Source organism: Entelurus aequoreus, linkage group LG19, assembly GCF_033978785.1.
Source record: "Entelurus aequoreus isolate RoL-2023_Sb linkage group LG19, RoL_Eaeq_v1.1, whole genome shotgun sequence".
NCBI classification, from domain to species: domain Eukaryota; kingdom Metazoa; phylum Chordata; class Actinopteri; order Syngnathiformes; family Syngnathidae; genus Entelurus; species Entelurus aequoreus.
In genome coordinates this window covers 36,591,889-36,609,641 of record NC_084749.1, presented here as the reverse complement: position 1 = coordinate 36,609,641, position 17,753 = coordinate 36,591,889, and the positions used below count along the sequence as shown (strand labels likewise).

The following is a 17,753-nucleotide window of genomic DNA, read 5'->3' as shown; positions in this document are numbered from 1 at the left end:
TGTATATTGTAGCTTCCCGGAAGAGTTAGTGCTGCAAGGGGTTCTGGGTATTTGTTCTGTTGTGTTTATGTTGTGTTATGGTGCGGATGTTCTCCCGAAATGTGTTTGTCATTCTTGTTTGGTGTGGGTTCACAGTGTGGCGTATATTTGTAACAGTGTTAAAGTTGTTCATACGGCCACTCTCAGTGTGACCTGTATGGCTGTTGACCAAGTATGCCTTGCATTCACTTGTGTGTGGGAAAAGCCGTAGATATCATGTGATTGGGATGGCACGCAAAGGCAGTGCCTTTAAGGCACGCCCCCAATATTGTTGTCTAGGAGAAATTCGGGAGAATGATTGCCCCGGGAGATTTTCGGGAGGGGCACTGAAATTCGGGAGTCTCCCGGGAAAATCGTGAGGGTTGGCAAGTATGACTGGGACACGCAACTGCTCTGTACTTCTCCCTATGTCCGTTTACCACTCCGTACAGCGGCGTTTTAAAAAGTCATAAATGGTACTTTTTGAAACTGATACCGATAATTTCCGATATTACATTTTAAAGCATTTATCGGCCGATAATATCGGCAGTCCGATATTATCGGACATCTCTAATAACTACCTTTGAGTGGCGCACTTCACTCGTCTTTTTGGAGTTTTTGTCCAACTTGTCTGTGATTTATTTTATCATGTAGAGGCCAACTTGCTGTTATCTCGCATCTGACCGCTGATTGGTCCGGTTCTTTTTCCGCCTGGTGCTAGTGTTTGACTTGGGGGACGGCGTGGCCAAGTTGGGAGAGTGGCCGTGCCAGCAATCTGAGGGTTACTGGTTCAATCCCCACATTCTACCATCCTAGTCACGTCCGTTGTGTCCTTGAGCAAGACACTTCACCTTTGTGTGTGAATGGGTGAATGTGGAAATAGTGTCAAAGCGCTTTGAGTTCCTTAAAAAGGTAGAAAAGCGCTATACAAGTACAACCCATTTACCATTTACCATTTGCCTCTATTCAATGCCGTCACATTATTTTTAGATGTTAAAAAGTGCTGGGGACAAAAACTGCCTTTTGGAAAAATGCTGGGGACGTTCTTGGCCTACGCATTTTATTATAGCGAAACAAATTCCTGTTTCGCGTCTCTCGAATAGCCTTTACAATGTAAAGGATTGCAAGACAACTGATAGGTTGCAGTTCAACACAATGCGGTTTTATGACCGCTAAAGAGAGATTTATCATTTTGGGATGGTAACGCAGCCAGGAATTCTGGGCCCCATGATGAACAATCAAAGTGTGGAGCCCCTTAGAAAGCTGTTTTACCTATTTTTTTTAATAATCATCCTTATTTCCCCCCCATAATACTGTGCTATCCTACAATGTCAATTGAAAAATACATCATACAGCCTGACATACAGACACTGTTATGCCGATAAGGGTTTAAACTCATAAACTGCACCGTGGGGAACTCCCACATGGTGGAAATATGGCTTGGAGGCCACATATCCTTGCTTCTTAAAGTAGACAACAACAACTACAAAAAAAAAACTGCTGTCAGTTTGACTTACTTCCTGTTTAGTTCTGCCGCGGCCTTAAAGAATGTGACTCTCAAGAAGTTTGGAGCCGAATGCCAAAAACATAAATGTTATTTGAAGCAGGCTCTCTGGGACTTGTTATTGCCTGCTATAGGAGCTTTCTTGTTGGCGTGATCTGATCTGCTGAGGGGGTTGGAGCTCCCTAAAGGGAAACATGATAGACTGTTGGTGGCTCAGACGTAAGGGGTGCATGATAACAAGATCTATCTGTCTTGTATCTACACTGCAAAAAGTCAGTGTTCAAAAACAAGAAAAAAAAATACAAAAATGAGGGGTATTTTATTTGAAATAAGCAAAATGATCTGCTAATAGAACAAGACAATTCGGCTTGTCAAGACTTTCCAAAACAAGTAAAATTAGCTAACCTCAATGAACCCAAAAATACCTTAAAATAAGTATATTCTCACTAATAACAAGTGCACTTTTCTTGGTAGAAAAAAAAAAGAGACATTTTTGCTCAATATGTTGGATAGGTTGATTGGCAACACTAAATTGGCCCTAGTGTGTGAATGTTGTCTGTCTATCTGTGTTGGCCCTGCGATGAGGTGGCGACTTGTCCAGGGTGTACCCCACCTTCCGCCCGATTGCAGCTGAGATAGGCTCCAGCGCCCCCCGCGACCCCGAAGGGAATAAGCGGTAGAAAATGGATGGATGGATGGATGTTGAAAAATATTCTTAAATTAAGTAAATGCTAGTGCCATTATCTTGACATAATAGTATGCGCTCGGCATCATGATTTTTTTTTTCATGCTTGAAGTAAGAAATTATTACTTTAAAAAAGTAGTTTTATACTTGTGAGCGTTAATGACACAGCCTTGCAACAGTTGATATTCTAGTCAAAATAGGTCATAACATCTGAGCAACAAGCTGTAATATCTTACTGAGATCATTTAGGACCAAAACCCTTAAAACAAGTAAAACACTCTAACATAAAATATCTTATCAGACAGAAAATAAGCAAATATCACCCTTATTTGAGATATTTAATCTTACTTAGATTTCAGTTTTTGCAGTGTATGTATCTACACTTTAAAGTCCTGTATGGAACAAGTGCACAATTTTCAATGAACTTCACCTCGCAGACCTCATCCGCTTTATGATGTTTCCCCAAGGAGACGGGGCTGGATTCTGACGTCAGATTTTATGGGTAAGTAAACAAAGACTAACTGAGCGAAGAGCCCTCATGTAAACAGAGCTGTTTTCAAGGGAAACTTCGGTTTTTTTCAACCTGGGCCCTGTTTTCATAATTTTTTCTGTATATGTGAGTGCTGGATAAAACATTTTTTGAGGTCGCGCCAGTATTGAGCAGGGCAGGCAGCCTCCAGCCCAGCTAACGCTCGTACACAGGGCAACTGGCTCTCGTCAAAATTCGGCCTATAAACATGCATTTTTTTCACACTGACAGGCTCAGATAGTTACAATGAGTGTCCGACAACATACTAGAAAGGAGAAATTAACGTATGTCTCTACCTTTAGCTGGAGATCGCTGTTTGTTGTGAGCTGTGTCCAAATCTCACCACGCTACAAATCTCGTTCCGAAATCTCGCGATAACTCGCGACAAAACACCGGTGGAAAAACAGTTACCTGACTGAGGTGAAGAGAGATGACTGAAGTGATTTTCTGTTGGATTACCGAAGACTGTTATTTTAGTTTTATAGAAAAGTTTGTTTGTTTGTCTGTCATGGCTGAATTTTTGCCTGATGTGGACGACGTGGATGAAATTGCATTTGATTTTGATGGCCGGCCGTATCTATTTGAGCCGGAGTACACAGATGAAGAGCTTCAAGAAATTGAAGAACGGACGAGGAGAGACGGAGTTGGGCAACAGGCAGAGGGCACGGAACCAGCTGCTGCAAGGCTGCGAAACACTGGAAACTGGTGGTGTTCCTGTGGGTGCTGTGTACCTTTGCCTACAGAGGAGGAATGCCTCTGTTGCAGGGAATGGGACCTTTTGCAGCCAGCTGTGTTTGGGGATTACCCAGTGGACGGTACACAACGCTGTGTAACGTCATCAGAGGATTTCCCCTCCTTGATCAACAGGGCAGTGCTAGAGACCTTCTTCCATGTTCCCAAAATCAACTGGAAGAGGCGGCCAAGACCACAGGGAGAAAACGGCCAGCTGTCTATTGAGTGAGTATACGTGACATATTTAGCTTTGTGTAATTTATTTACTGAGAAAGGTCTCTGGTATGAGTAATTACTGTTACAGTATGTATTTAGTCATTACAACTGTTACAGTATGTATTTAGTCTTCATAACTGTATGTATTTAGTCTTCATAACTGTATGTATTTAGTCTTCATAACTGTATGTATTTAGTCTTCATAACTGTTACAGTATGTATTTAGTCTTCATAACTGTATGTATTTAGTCTTCATAACTGTTACAGTATGTATTTAGTCTTCATAACTGTATGTATTTAGTCTTCATAACTGTTACAGTATGTATTTAGTCTTCATAACTGTATGTATTTAGTCTTCATAACTGTTACAGTATGTATTTAGTCTTCATAACTGTATGTATTTAGTCTTCATAACTGTATGTATTTAGTCTTCAGAACTGTATGTATTTAGTCTTCAGAACTGTATGTATTTAGTCTTCAGAACTGTATGTATTTAGTCTTCATAACTGTTACAGTATGTATTTAGTCATCATACTTTTCACAAATAAACTTGATTCTTTCCTCTTCTCCAGCCAATGCAGACTAGTGGCTTACCGTGTGGTGCTGGAGTGGGCGCTCAGAGGAGAGCGTCTAGGTCGTGGCAATAGGAGAGTGTTGCCTAGATGTATAGTTATGGCTATAAGAAGCAAGTACCCCTCTCCCACCGGCACTTACACTGGCTTCAACGAGGCAGAGGACATCTTCAATATACTGTAAATATTTCTGTACACGTACATATCACTGTAAGATTCAATCTTTTACAATAAAGTAATAACAATAGCACAGCTGTGTTTCTATCTCTTTATTTTAAACCACAAACCAACACCCCCACAACCACACCCCCACACACACCAATAATGTTCTATACATTATTTTTTGTCAGCTTTAGTATGGTTTGAACCGTGAACTGTGCCGTGCAAGTAAGTCTGCCTTTTCAGGCCTCGGAACAGGAGCTATGTTGTGCAGTAATCTTCGGCGTGGTTTGCGACAGGGCAAAGGCTCTGTATAAACAACAGTGTGGTCATCCCTTCTCTTCAGGACTCTCTCCATGAGGTTGGTACGGAAGGTTTGCTTGGTCCGTTCATAGATGGGCTTTGCAACCCACTGTGCGCTTTGTTTAGAGAAGGAAAACCTGTACCGGCATTCTCCTAAGGCAAAAAGAAAAAAACATAAATTGTAGTGTACCATGTCATTGTTGCATATTCATTTTTCAGGTAGTTTTAGGTGAATGTTTTTTATACCAGAAAATACAGTTACACACAATACTAGTTTAGTTCTAACCCCTCCAAATGCCACTATGTTCCTCAGAAAATATTGACTGCACAAAATATTTTCCTAGGCAGTGAGCAATAACAACATAGACTACACATAAACAATCCACATCTCTATGATGTTTCCTAATGTATTAGTTGTCACCAGTGCCTCATGTGCAAAGGTAGATATAAAAACAGTCTTATGTTATGTAATTGGTTAGTATAAATATTACATTTTTACACCATGCACACACACACACACTTTAGAAAAAATATTACTCAGATATCAATTTGTGAATATCACTTTTCAGATTCTGATTACTTTATTCTAATATGAATGTGAAACGCAGAAAAGAGGGGATAAGTCTCTATTCATAGGCCATTAGGCTCAGTCGATTTTTTGGGGAAAAAATATGGGTTTAGGTCATGCCATCCTATCATATCAAAAGAATCAAACAAAGGCAATAATCAGAAAAAACTATCCGCAAAGTAGTAGCTATACCACCCATTGTAACTGAGCTACATTTTGATCTAAAAGATATTGTATTGCGCCTGACACCCATATATATATATATATATATATTGTTTATATATTGGATGTAGTGTTTTGAGAATGCTGGATTGTGAAAAAGACCACTGCTCATCCGTAAACTAAATGCTTATAAGCGGTGCTGTAGCTGAATTTACAAACTAAGAAAAACATCAAAACAGCGATCACACATTCAACTCATTGATAAAGTATATGCACAGTGTTTGAAATTACAAACTAGGTCAATTATAGATGCTGTCAGCTACGTATGAGCATCCTTTGTCCGATTTTTACACTAGTTGAAAGTTTACACATGCTATTTGCTAGTAAAGGTGCTAATACAGTGCTTATATTTGCTACTATCATTCGTGTATACTGATATCACATCAACACAACATATTAGCTAATAACGTAACATTACCTGCACTCTGCATGCAGCTGGTGTCTCCCATCTTGGGACTGCACTTTTCTTTAGGTAAAGGTGCTTCGGATTTGGTCTCTTCTTTGACTGGCAGTAGTCATCCCGATCAAAGTGATCACTGCAGACCCTGTGGTCGGCACGGCGCAGTACATCAACAGGAGTGTCGGCATCCATTTGTAGCACAGCTAGCCATAACTTCAGTGTGTCCGTGTTGAAGTAAGGTAGTCTATGAAAGCTGCGCGAAGAGTAGCGCAACATTTTGTTGCCACAGTTTGGAAATGCGCACTCACGAACCATTGTTTTACTTTTATCCTTTTCTATAAAACTAAACTAACAGTCTTCGGTAACTTAGTCCAATACAAAATCACTTCGGTCGTCTCTCTTCACCTCAGTCAGGTAACTGTTTTTCCACCGGTGTTTTGTCGCGAGTTATCGCGAGATTTCGGAACGAGATTTGTAGCGTGGTGAGATTTGGACACAGCTCACAACAAACAGCGATCTCCAGCTAAAGGTAGAGACATACGTTAATTTCTCCTTTCTAGTATGTTGTCGGACACTCATTGTAACTATCTGAGCCTGTCAGTGTGAAAAAAATGCATGTTTATAGGCCGAATTTTGACGAGAGCCAGTTGCCCTGTGTACGAGCGTTAGCTGGGCTGGAGGCTGCCTGCCCTGCTCAATACTGGCGCGACCTCAAAAAATGTTTTATCCAGCACTCACATATACAGAAAAAATTATGAAAACAGGGCCCAGGTTGAAAAAAACCGAAGTTTCCCTCAGTGTTTTGTTGCAGAGAAAAGCAGGATGGATGTTGTCCTCATCAACAAGTTAAAGGCAAAGTCACCACATAATCACTCAAAAAGATTGAAAAATGACGTGTACTGTTTAAAACATTAAAAAAACATTGAATTGAAAAATATGATTGGGTATAAAAAAGCAGCTTCCATGAAATGCTCAGTCATTCACAAACAAGGATGGGGTGAGGGTCACCACTTTGTGAACAAATGCCTGAGCAAATTGTTTAAGAACAACATTTCTCAACCAGCTATTGCAAGGAATTTAGGGATTTCACCATCTACGCTCTGTAATATCATCAAAAGGTTCAGAGAATCTGAAAAAATCACTGCACGTAAGCGATGAAATTACGGACATTCGAACCCTCAGGCGGTACTGCATCAAAAAGCGACATGTGTGTAAAGGATATCACTACATGGGATCAGGAACACTTCAGAAAAACACTGACGGTAACTACAGTTCGCCGCTACATCTGTAAGTGCAAGTTAAAACTTTACTATGCAAAGCGAAAGCCATTTATCAACAACACCCAGAAACGCCGCTGGCTTCGCTAGGCCCGAGCTCATCTAAGATGGACTGATGCAAAGTGGAAAAGTGTTCTGCGGTCTGACGAGTCCACATTTCGAATTGTTTTTGGAAACTGTGGACGTCGTGTCCTCCGGACCAAAGAGGAAAAGAACCATCCGGATTGTTCAAAGTTAAAAAACCAGCATCTGTGATGGTATGGGGGTGTATAAGTGCCCAAGGCATGGGTAACTTACACATCTGTGAAGGCACCATTAATGCTGAAAGGTTTTGGAGCAACATATGTTGCCATCCAAGCAACGTTATCATGGACGCCCCTGCTTATTTCAGCAAGACAATGCCAAGCAAGCCACGTGTTACAACAGAGTGGCTTCATAGTAAAAGAGTGCGGGTACTAGACTGGCCTGCCTGTAGTCCAGACCTGTCTCCCATTGAAAATGTGTGGCGCATTATGAAGCCTAAAATACCACAACGGAGACCCCCGGACTGTTGAACAACTTAAGCTGTACATCAAGCAAGAATGGGAAAGAAGTCCACCTGAAAAGCTTCCAAAATTGGTCTCCTCAGTTCCCAAACGTTTACTGAGTGTTGTTAAAAGGAAAGGCCATGTAACACAGTGGTAAAAATGCCCCTTTTTTGCAATGTGTTGCTGCCATTCAATTCTAAGTGAATGATTATTTGCAAAAAAAATAATTCAGTTTCTCAGTTTGAACGTTAAATATGTTGTATTTGCAGTCTATTCAATTGACTATAAGTTGAAAAGGATTTGAAAATCATTGTATTCTGTTTTTATTTACCATTTACACAACGTGCCAACTTCACTGGTTTTGGGTTTTGTATAAAACAAAGAAAAACACATTACTTTGAAAAAGTAATCTGATTACTGATTACTCCTTTAAAGAGTACATTAGTTAATGTAGTGATAAATTTAAAAAGTAACTAAGTTAGATTACACGTTACTTTATTAGTCACATTTTGCGACAGCACAGAGTGTTAAACAAACCTTAGCATTGTTATCTTCAGCTGACAAAAACTAATTAAAATAAATACCCATCTCTCTCCGCACTCCATTGTTATTTATGTTTGCGCTGCTTGCTACTTGCTATTACATCAGGTGCGCAGATGGGATTTTTAGGGAGGACCAAGCTGTCAGAAAGGTAAACCTAGTCATTGGGGCTCGATCGCCACATTACAAAAAAGTAATTTAGCATGTTGTTAGAAACTACCATGCGTGCTGCACCACACAATGACTATCACTTATTTCAACACTTTTACTGTAATTGATAGTAACATTAATCAATATTAAAATAGTTTCCTATTTCAAGCCTTTTAATACTCACAAAATTGTGATGAAATGCGCCACTCTACGCGTCACTGTCTACAACCTCAACTATTAAAAAGGTTGTCACCTTTGGCGGTTTTAATAAAAACTTCTATTCTATTCTCCACTCCACTGTCATGTCTGTGTGATCATGTTTTGTTTTAGTTATGTTCGGTTTTGTTTTTGGACTCTTTGTGCACTCTTGTTTGTTTTGTTTTGTTTTGTCACCATAGCGACCATTAGTTTCACCTGTTTCACGTTTTGCACTCGCGCACCTGTTGTCAATCATGTCTATATTATTTAAGCCCATTGTTGGCAGGAAGTTGCCTCTGCTCACTTCATGCCATGCTACTTCTGTACCTCCATACTACCTTTGAAATCTATGCCATAGTTCCCTGCGTTCCAAGTAAGTTTCTGTTTATTGTTCATAGTTTTTGACCCAAGTGCTCATTTTTTTTCATTAGTCAAGTTTGTTCTCCGCCTTTGTGCGCGCCTTTTGTTTGTACCCTTTTGTTTGTATTTTGTAGTTAGTGTTAAAATAAAAGATGTCGTTACCTTCACGCCATGTCCGCTCCAACTTTACTTGCGTCTCGGGAAAACAAACAACCCATAGTCCAAGTATTGACATCCACTTGGATAAATCCGCTTCATTTTTTAGAAAAAACCTCAAAACTGCGCCAAGGAATGAAATTTGGACTTCAGATAATAATGGTAAACAAATTGTTTGATGATTTTTTTTGGTATGAATTAGCAAAATTCACAGAATCAAATTAATAACTGCACTTAGTTTTTTAGGATAGCATCATGATTTAGTTTAATGTTTACCTTGTAAATCCTGGCTGGGAATCAAACCATGTCCGCTATAACATAAGAATCATACTCAAGCCATTGCGCTACCCGGGAACTGCACTTTTTTTGGAATGTTTCCTATTGATCACAATTAGGGATGTCCGATAATGGCTTTTTGCCGATATCCGATATTCCGATATTGTCCAACTATTAATTACCGATACCGATATCAACCGATACCGATATATACAGTTGTGGAATTAACACATTATTATGCCTAATTTGGACAACCAGGTATGGTGAAGATAAGGTCCTTTTTAAAAAATTTATAAAATAAAATAAGATAAATACATTAAAAACATTTTATTGAATAAAAAAGAAAGTAAAACAATATAAAAACAGTTACATATAGAAACTAGTAATTAAGGAAAATGAGTAAAATTAACTGTTAAAGGTTAGTACTATTAGTGGACCAGCAGCACGCACAATCATGTGTGCTTACGGACTGTATCCCTTGAAGACTGTATTGATATATATTGATATATAATGTAGGAACCAGAATATTAATAACATAAAGAAACAACCCTTTTGTGTGAATGAGGGGGAGGGAGGTTTTTTGGGTTGGTGTACTAATTGTAAGTGTATCTTGTGCTTTTTATGTTGATTTAATAAACATTTTTAAAAAAAAAACGATACCGATAATAAAAAAAACGATACCGATAATTTCCGATATTACATTTTAAAGCATTTATCGGCCGATAATATCGGCCGATAAATGCCGATATTATCGGCCTCTCTAATCACAATCATATTTTTTTGCATTCTAAATATTAAATAAATGCGATCAAAAGTCTTTTTGTGTCGTTCTCACCATTTCCAGGTCGTAAATGGCTGTCAAAGTGGGCCAACTTGTTGGATTATATCATCAGCCATCTACTTTCCAGGTGAGAGGCATGCTTTATGATCTAGATAGAATAAACTTACAGGGAGCAGGGAAGCGAGGAAACACCTCGCCAGTCGATTGTCTGGATCAGTGTTTTTCAACCACTGTGCCGCGGCACACTAGTGTACCGTAAGATATTGTCTGGTGTGCCGTGGGAGATTATGTAATTTCACCTAATTGGGTTAAAAATATTTTTGGCAAACCAGTAATTATAATCCGCAAATAATGTGCCGTTGTTCAGTGTTTGTGCTGTCTAGAGCTCGGCAGAGTAACCGTGTAATACTCTTCCATATCAGTAGGTGGCAGCAGGTAGCTAAGTGCTTTGTAGATGTCGGGACCATGGTTTGTCGTGATCACAATATGCAGACGACAGCGGGAGGCAGTGTGCAGGTAAAAAAGGTATCTAATGCTTAAACCAAAAATAAACAAAAGATGAGTGACGCTAAGAAAAGCCATTGAAGCTTTGGGATGGCTATGCAGAACAAAACTAAAACTGAACTGGCTGTGAAGTAGACAAAAACAGAATGCTGGACAACAGCAAAGATTTACAGCGTGTGACAGTACACCTACTTTGAGACAAGAGCTATATTGATGCATGCTTGGTTATGGTTTAAATTAATATCCAACAATTGCGAGAACGACTTTTTACTGTCAATGACGGCTGCTGAGTCAAAACATTTTAATGTTTTCTACTGGTGGTGTGCCTCCGGATTTTTTCAATGAAAAAAAATGTGCCTTGGCTCAGAAAAGGTTGAAAAACACTGGTCTAGATTGTACACAAACTTGTGATCACGGCGTCACTATAAATAGTTTGTCTGCGCTTATAATAAGAATATCACTAATACTTGGTTAATATTCAAATGAAAACATGTAAATGGAGTATTGTTGGCGCTTTTTGAATGGGTATTTATTGGATTTTACGGGCGGAATAGAGGAGCTCCCACGAGTTAGAGTGCATAAAAAAAATCCATCCGTCATGTTTTTCATAATGATTGTGAATGATAGGCAAAATAAAAAACATTAAAAATTGCAGTTCCTCTTTAACGCTGCAATTTGCGTTCTAGTTCCCTTGGCGGTAAGTTTTAGTCGTCTTTTTGGAGTTTTTGTCCAAGTTGTCCGTGATTTATTTTATCGTGTAGAGGCCAACTTGCTGTGATCTTGCATCTGACCGCTGACTGGTGTCTAGGCTATTAGAGAGACGCTAAACAGGAATTTGTTTCGCTAGAATAAAATGGGGAGGCCAAGAACGTCCCCAGCACTTCTTCAAAAGGCAGTTTTTGTCCCCAGCACTTTTTAGCATCTAAAAATAATGTGACGGTATTGAATAGAGACAAGTCAAACACTAGCACCAGGTGGAAAACAGACCAATTGTCATGATCCGTGGCCCGGATCATGTTTTGTTATGTTCTGTTAGATTTTGGACTCCCTCAGTTCCTGTTTGTGCATCTCTGGGTTTGTTTTAGTTTCCATGGGGATTAATATGGTTCACCTGCCTCTGGTTAGTGGTCGGCACGCTCAGCTGCTGCCGACCACTAATCAGAGAGCTTTTTATTAACCTTGCTTGCCACGCTCAGTCTGGCTTCCTTGTTTGCTGCAAGCAACAGTCACGTTGAGTACTTCTATGTTTCTTGTTTCTAGCTCATGTGCTAAGCTTCGCCATTGCTCCCATGCTATCGGGACGCTTTTCGGTATTCTTGTGTTTTGCATGATTTATGGACAATAAATCATTCCTACCGTCACGCTTTCGTCCAGAGTTTTCCGTCTGCATTCCTGGGAGAACGACCCCGCATAAAGATGCGACCCCGACGTGACAGAAGGTAGCCAGCAAAGACTCTAATTCCATGATAAGACATTATCAAAACATGCTTCTGTCACTACTAACCAGAGGCAGGTGAACCCAATTAATCCCCATGGAAACTAAAACAAACCCAGAGGTGCACAAACAGGAACTAAGGGAGTCCAAAACTAACAGAACATAACAAAACATGATCCGGGCCACGGATCATGACAATTGGTCTGTTTTCCGCCTGGTGCTAGTGTTTGACTTGTCTCTATTCAATACAGTCACATTATTTTTAGATGCTTCTTGGCCTCCCCATTTTATTCTAGCGAAACAAATTCCTGCTTAGCGTCTCTCTAATAGCCTCTCGCTAGGAAGTCGGTCCCACGTACAATCGTGGCATGTGTGGGAAGCAGAGAAAGCAACACATGAGTGTTTATGCCTCTTCTGCTGGCTCATGCGGAGTCAAGCAGTGGAGGTGGGAGATTCCCTCGCTCATGACTCAGTTGTTTAGAGCGCACGTGGAGCAGTGCACGTGGAGCGGTGCGCGGGCTTGCGAGGGTCCAGCCCAGCCGACTTTGCAGTCTCACTGTGAAACTCACCAGGGACGCTCATAGAGCAGACACACGCTGTAGGAGGTGATGTCTGCAAACACAAAATGTCTGATGAGAGATCTGTTCACGCCTTGGCGGAATGTTTGCGAGAAGGCCAACAGTCCATCTTGCCGACACGTGACGCTGGACTGTGTGGGCAGTAGACTTTGTGCAGAGTTTAGGATATTCTTAGCTATCTTCCATGTCCTAACAATTTGTACTACTCTCTGGTATTTTGTTCTATTGCATGTCCAGCGCTCTGATTTTTGTTTCCATATCCTTTTTGCCACTACTTCTCCCGTTTGATTGGTGGCTACCTCACCTGTTACTGATTGGCAATCAGAAAACTCCTGTTTCTGGTTGCCAGTCAGGATGTTGTTTTTTTTGTCATTGTGCTTTGTGATTTTCCTTGTTTACTTCCATGTTCCATAGCTTTCCCTATGCGTCCTGTGCACTTCTCTGATGCACTATTTCTTTAATTTAGTTAATAAATACATTTTACCTGCACTTCGCCTGCCGTCTCTGCATCCCAAGGTCCAGATCAACAATGATCAACACTGAAACGTAACAATACAATCCCAAGTGTACAAACATGCATACTATGTCAGTTAGATCAGTGATTTTAAAAGTGTGGTACATGTACCACTAGTGCAGGGGTCGGCAACCTTTACCACTCAAACAGCCATTTTGGCAAGTTTCACAAATTAAAGAAAATAATGGGAGCCACAAAAAAAGGTTTTAAATTTAAAATGAAAAACACCGCATACAAAGCTTAAATGCTTTGTGCTATGTTAACCAGGGGTCTCCGACACATGCACTTTAATGTGGAAATTTGATGTTAGTGCGGCCCGCGAGTTTTGAATGAATGGCGCTTGATGGCATCATACTTACCAACCCACTCATTTTAACCCGGGAGACTCCCAAATATCGGGGCGTGATGACACTGTTTTTGGCGCCCTCTACAGCCTGCCCTAACAGTGTACCTGCTTGACCACACGTAGAATGCAATTTCAGCTTGCTCACGTAAGTGACAGCAAGGCGTAGTACCTCAGCAGCCACACATCTTACACTGACGGTACCAATACCCAGAATCCCATGCAGCCCTAACTCTTCCGCTCAACCAACGCACGGAGAGGGGGGGGGGGGGGGGGGTTGATGTGTGGGGGATTTGGTGGTAGCGGGGGTGTATAATGTAGACCGGAAGAGTTAGGGCTGCATGGGATTCTGGGTATTGGTTGTGTTGTGTTTATGTTGTGTTACAGTGGGATGTTCTCCAGAAATGTGTTTTTCATTCTTTTTTGGTGTGGGTTCACAGTGTGGCGCATATTTGTAACGTAACAATGTTAAAGTTGTTTGATACGGCTACCGTCAGTGTAAGCTGTGTGGCTGATGAATAAGTATGCTTTGCTGTCTCCTATGTGTGCAAGTAAAAGCAACATACAACATGTGGCCGGGCTGGCACGCTGTTTGTAAATGCTATAGAGGACAATTACTGCAGTGCAATTAGGGCACTCCCTTTATCTAGTAATTAGAGTGTAAATAGGATTATTTTTTCCCTGGGAGTTATCTAAGAGAGACACTGAGATCCATAAGTCTCCTGGGAAAATCGGGGGGTTCGGTAAGTATGTAGCTGAGCCGCATCAGAGTGGTCAAAGAGCCGCATGCGGCTCCGGAGCCGCGGGTTGTCGACCCCTGCACTAGTGGTATGCAAACTCCATCTAGTGGTACGCCAAAAAAAAAAATCCCCTGATTAAAGTACAGTGTTTTATTTTCCCATATTCAAACTCAGTGTTACTGTTCAAACTGTGTGTAATGTTACAGTTGCTAAAAATGTTCAATATACTTGTTAAATAAAACCTCTGCTTTGTTTTTATTGAATATTTAGGCCTACTATGCAACTGTGTTTTAATGTTGGTCATTATGGTGGTACTTGGAGAACCAAGTTTTTTCCTTAGGTGGTACTTGGTGAAACAAGTTTAAGAACTATTTAGTTAGATATTTGAATACAAACAAAGAATGCATTATTTCTAGTGAAACTATCATGGCAAATCATTCTAAAGTACAATGACGTTGAGCAACTGAAACCTAACATTGAAACAACATGCTTTTTGACGACGTTTAATCAATGTCGGGTCCTGACGTTGATTTGACGATTAAATGTTGGTCATTTTCCAACCAACAGCGTTGATCCAAAGTTTGACATCAACGTTGTCGCAATGTACAAATACAAACCCTGTTTCCATATGAGTTGGGAAATTGTGTTAGATGTAAATATAAACAGAATACAATGATTTGCAAATCCTTTTCAACCCATATTCAATTGAATGCACTACAAAGACAAGATATTTGATGTTCAAACTCATAAACTTTATTTTTTTTTCCGCAAATAATAATTAACTTAGAATTTCATGGCTGCAACACGTGCCAAAGTAGTTGGGAAAGGGCATGTTCACCACTGTGTTACATGGTCTTTCCTTTTAACAACACTCAGTAAACGTTTGGGAACTGAGGAGACACATTTTTTAAGCTTCTCAGGTGGAATTCTTTCCCATTCTTGCTTGATGTACAGCTTAAGTTGTTCAACAGTCCGGGGGTCTCCGTTGGGGTATTTTAGGCTTCATAATGCGCCACACATTTTCAATGGGAGACAGGTCTGGACTACAGGCAGGCCAGTCTAGTACCCGCACTCTTTTACTATGAAGCCACGTGGATGTAACACGTGGCTTGGCATTGTCTTGCTGAAATAAGCAGGGGCGTCCATGGTAACGTTGCTTGGATGGCAACATTTGTTGCTCCAAAACCTGTATGTACCTTTCAGCATTAATGGCGCTTTCACAGATGTGTAAGTTACCCATGCCTTGGGCACTAATACACCCCCATACCATCACAGATGCTGGCTTTTCAACTTTGCGCCTATAACAATCCGGATGGTTCTTTTCCTCTTTGGTCCGGAGGACACGACATCCACAGTTTCCAAAAACAATTTGAAATGTGGACTCGTCAGACCACAGAACACTTTTCCACTTTGTATCAGTCCATCTTAGATGAGCTCAGGCCCAGCGAAGACGACGGCGTTTCTGGGTGTTGTTGATAAACGGTTTTCGCCTTGCATAGGAGAGTTTTAACTTGCACTTACAGATGTAGCGACCAACTGTAGTTACTGACAGTGGGTTTCTGAAGTGTTCCTGGGCCCATGTGGTGATATCCTTTACACACTGATGTCGCTTGTTGATGCAGTACAGCCTGAGGGATCGAAGGTCACGGGCTTAGCTGCTTACGTGCAGTGATTTCTCCAGATTCTCTGAACCCTTTGATGATATTACGGACCGTAGATGGTGAAATCCCTAAATTCCTTGCAATAGCTGGTTGAGAAAGGTTTTTCTTCAACTGTTCAACAATTTGCTCACGCATTTGTTGACAAAGTGGTGACCCTCGCCCCATCCTTGTTTGTGAATGACTGAGCATTTCATGGAATCTACTTTTATACCCAATCATGGCACCCACCTGTTCCCAATTTGCCTGTTCACCTGTGGGATGTTCCAAATAAGTGTTTGATGAGCATTCCTCAACTTTATCAGTATTTATTGCCAGCTTTCCCAACTTCTTTGTCACGTGTTGCTGGCATCAAATTCTAAAGTTAATGATTATTTGCAAAAAAAAAAAATGTTTATCAGTTTGAACATCAAATATGTCGTCTGTGTAGCATATTCAACTGAATATGGGTTGAAAATGATTTGCAAATCATTGTATTCCGTTTATATTTACATCTAACACAATTTCCCAACTCATATGGAAACGGGGTTTGTACAACTATTTTGCAAAGATGTTTCAAAGTCCGTTTTAAAGGACATGTATTTATAATCAACGTTGTATCAATGTCTTGTGCCTTGTCCTTAAATAAAATAGTGAACATGCTACACAATTTGTCTTTAAGACTTAGACAAACTTTATTGATCCACAAGGGAAATATAGTAGTAAGTAAGCAAACAAAGGCTCCTAATTTGTCTGCTGACGTATGCAGTAACATATTGTATCATTTCTCATTATATTTAGTCAAAATTATGAGGGACAAACTGTAAAAATTGATTATTAATCTACTTGTTCATTTACTGTTAATATCTGCTTACTTTCTCTTTTAACATGTTCCATATACACTTCTGTTAAAATAATCACTTATTCTTCTGTTGTTTGGATTCATTAGTACCGCGATACTACACCAGTACCGGTATACCGTACAACCCTACTTCCTCATTACCGCTAAGCTACATGAAACTACTATTGAGTTACATAGCATTAATTTGTGCACAAATAATCAAAATAAAAGCATAGCACTTTTAACCTGGATTCTCCAACAGAAACTAACAAAATGCACAGGTTAAATCAGTGTTCTTCAACCTGTTTTGAGCCAAGGCACATTTTTTTAATAAAGAAAATACGGAGGCACACCACCAGCAGAAAAGGTTAAAATGTGAAACTCCACCAGGTTGTCGTGCCTTATTTTGAGTTTGTTGTTGTCTTCCTGTGTGCAGTGCTTTAGTTCCTGTCTTGCGCTGTTATTTTGGTGACCCTTCCTTCCTGTTATGTTGGTGTTTTCCTGTAGCATTTTTGATTGATTGATTGATTGAAACTTTTCTTAGTAGATTGCACAGTTCAGTACATATTCCGTACAATTGACCACTAAATGGTAACACCCGAACACGTTTTTCAACTTGTTTAAGTCGGGGTTCACGTTAATCAATTCATGGTAAATTCATGGCAGCTTCACGCCTTCCTTTGAGTGCTATTGCCTGACCTGATTTGTGTTAGCAATCAAGACTATTTAAGTTGTGCGTACGGATGTACTTTGTGGACGCCATCTCTGCTCCACACGCTGTAAGTCTTTGCTGTCGTCCAGCATTCTGTTTTTGTTTACTTTGTAGCAAGTTCAGTTTTACTTTCGTTTTGCATAGCCATCCCTATGCTACAGTGACTTTTCTTTTCCCTTTTGTTCATTTTTGTTTTAATCATTACATACCATTTTACCTGCACGCTGTCTCCCGCTGTGCTCTGCGTATTGGGATCTCGACAAAACCATACTCAAG

At 40.2% G+C, this 17,753-nt stretch overlaps 1 protein-coding gene across 1 annotated transcript; it reads left to right on the top strand.

Moving 5' to 3' along the window:
• Nucleotides 1–2,861: 2,861 nt before the first annotated feature.
• LOC133634919 (uncharacterized) lies at nucleotides 2,862–4,973 on the top strand. Its single transcript, XM_062027577.1, has 2 exons — nucleotides 2,862–3,693; nucleotides 4,257–4,973. The coding sequence occupies exons 1-2, from the start codon at nucleotides 3,167–3,169 to the stop codon at nucleotides 4,438–4,440; spliced, it is 711 nt and encodes a 236-aa protein (XP_061883561.1). The 5' UTR covers nucleotides 2,862–3,166; the 3' UTR covers nucleotides 4,441–4,973.
• The last annotated feature ends 12,780 nt before the right edge of the window (nucleotides 4,974–17,753 follow it).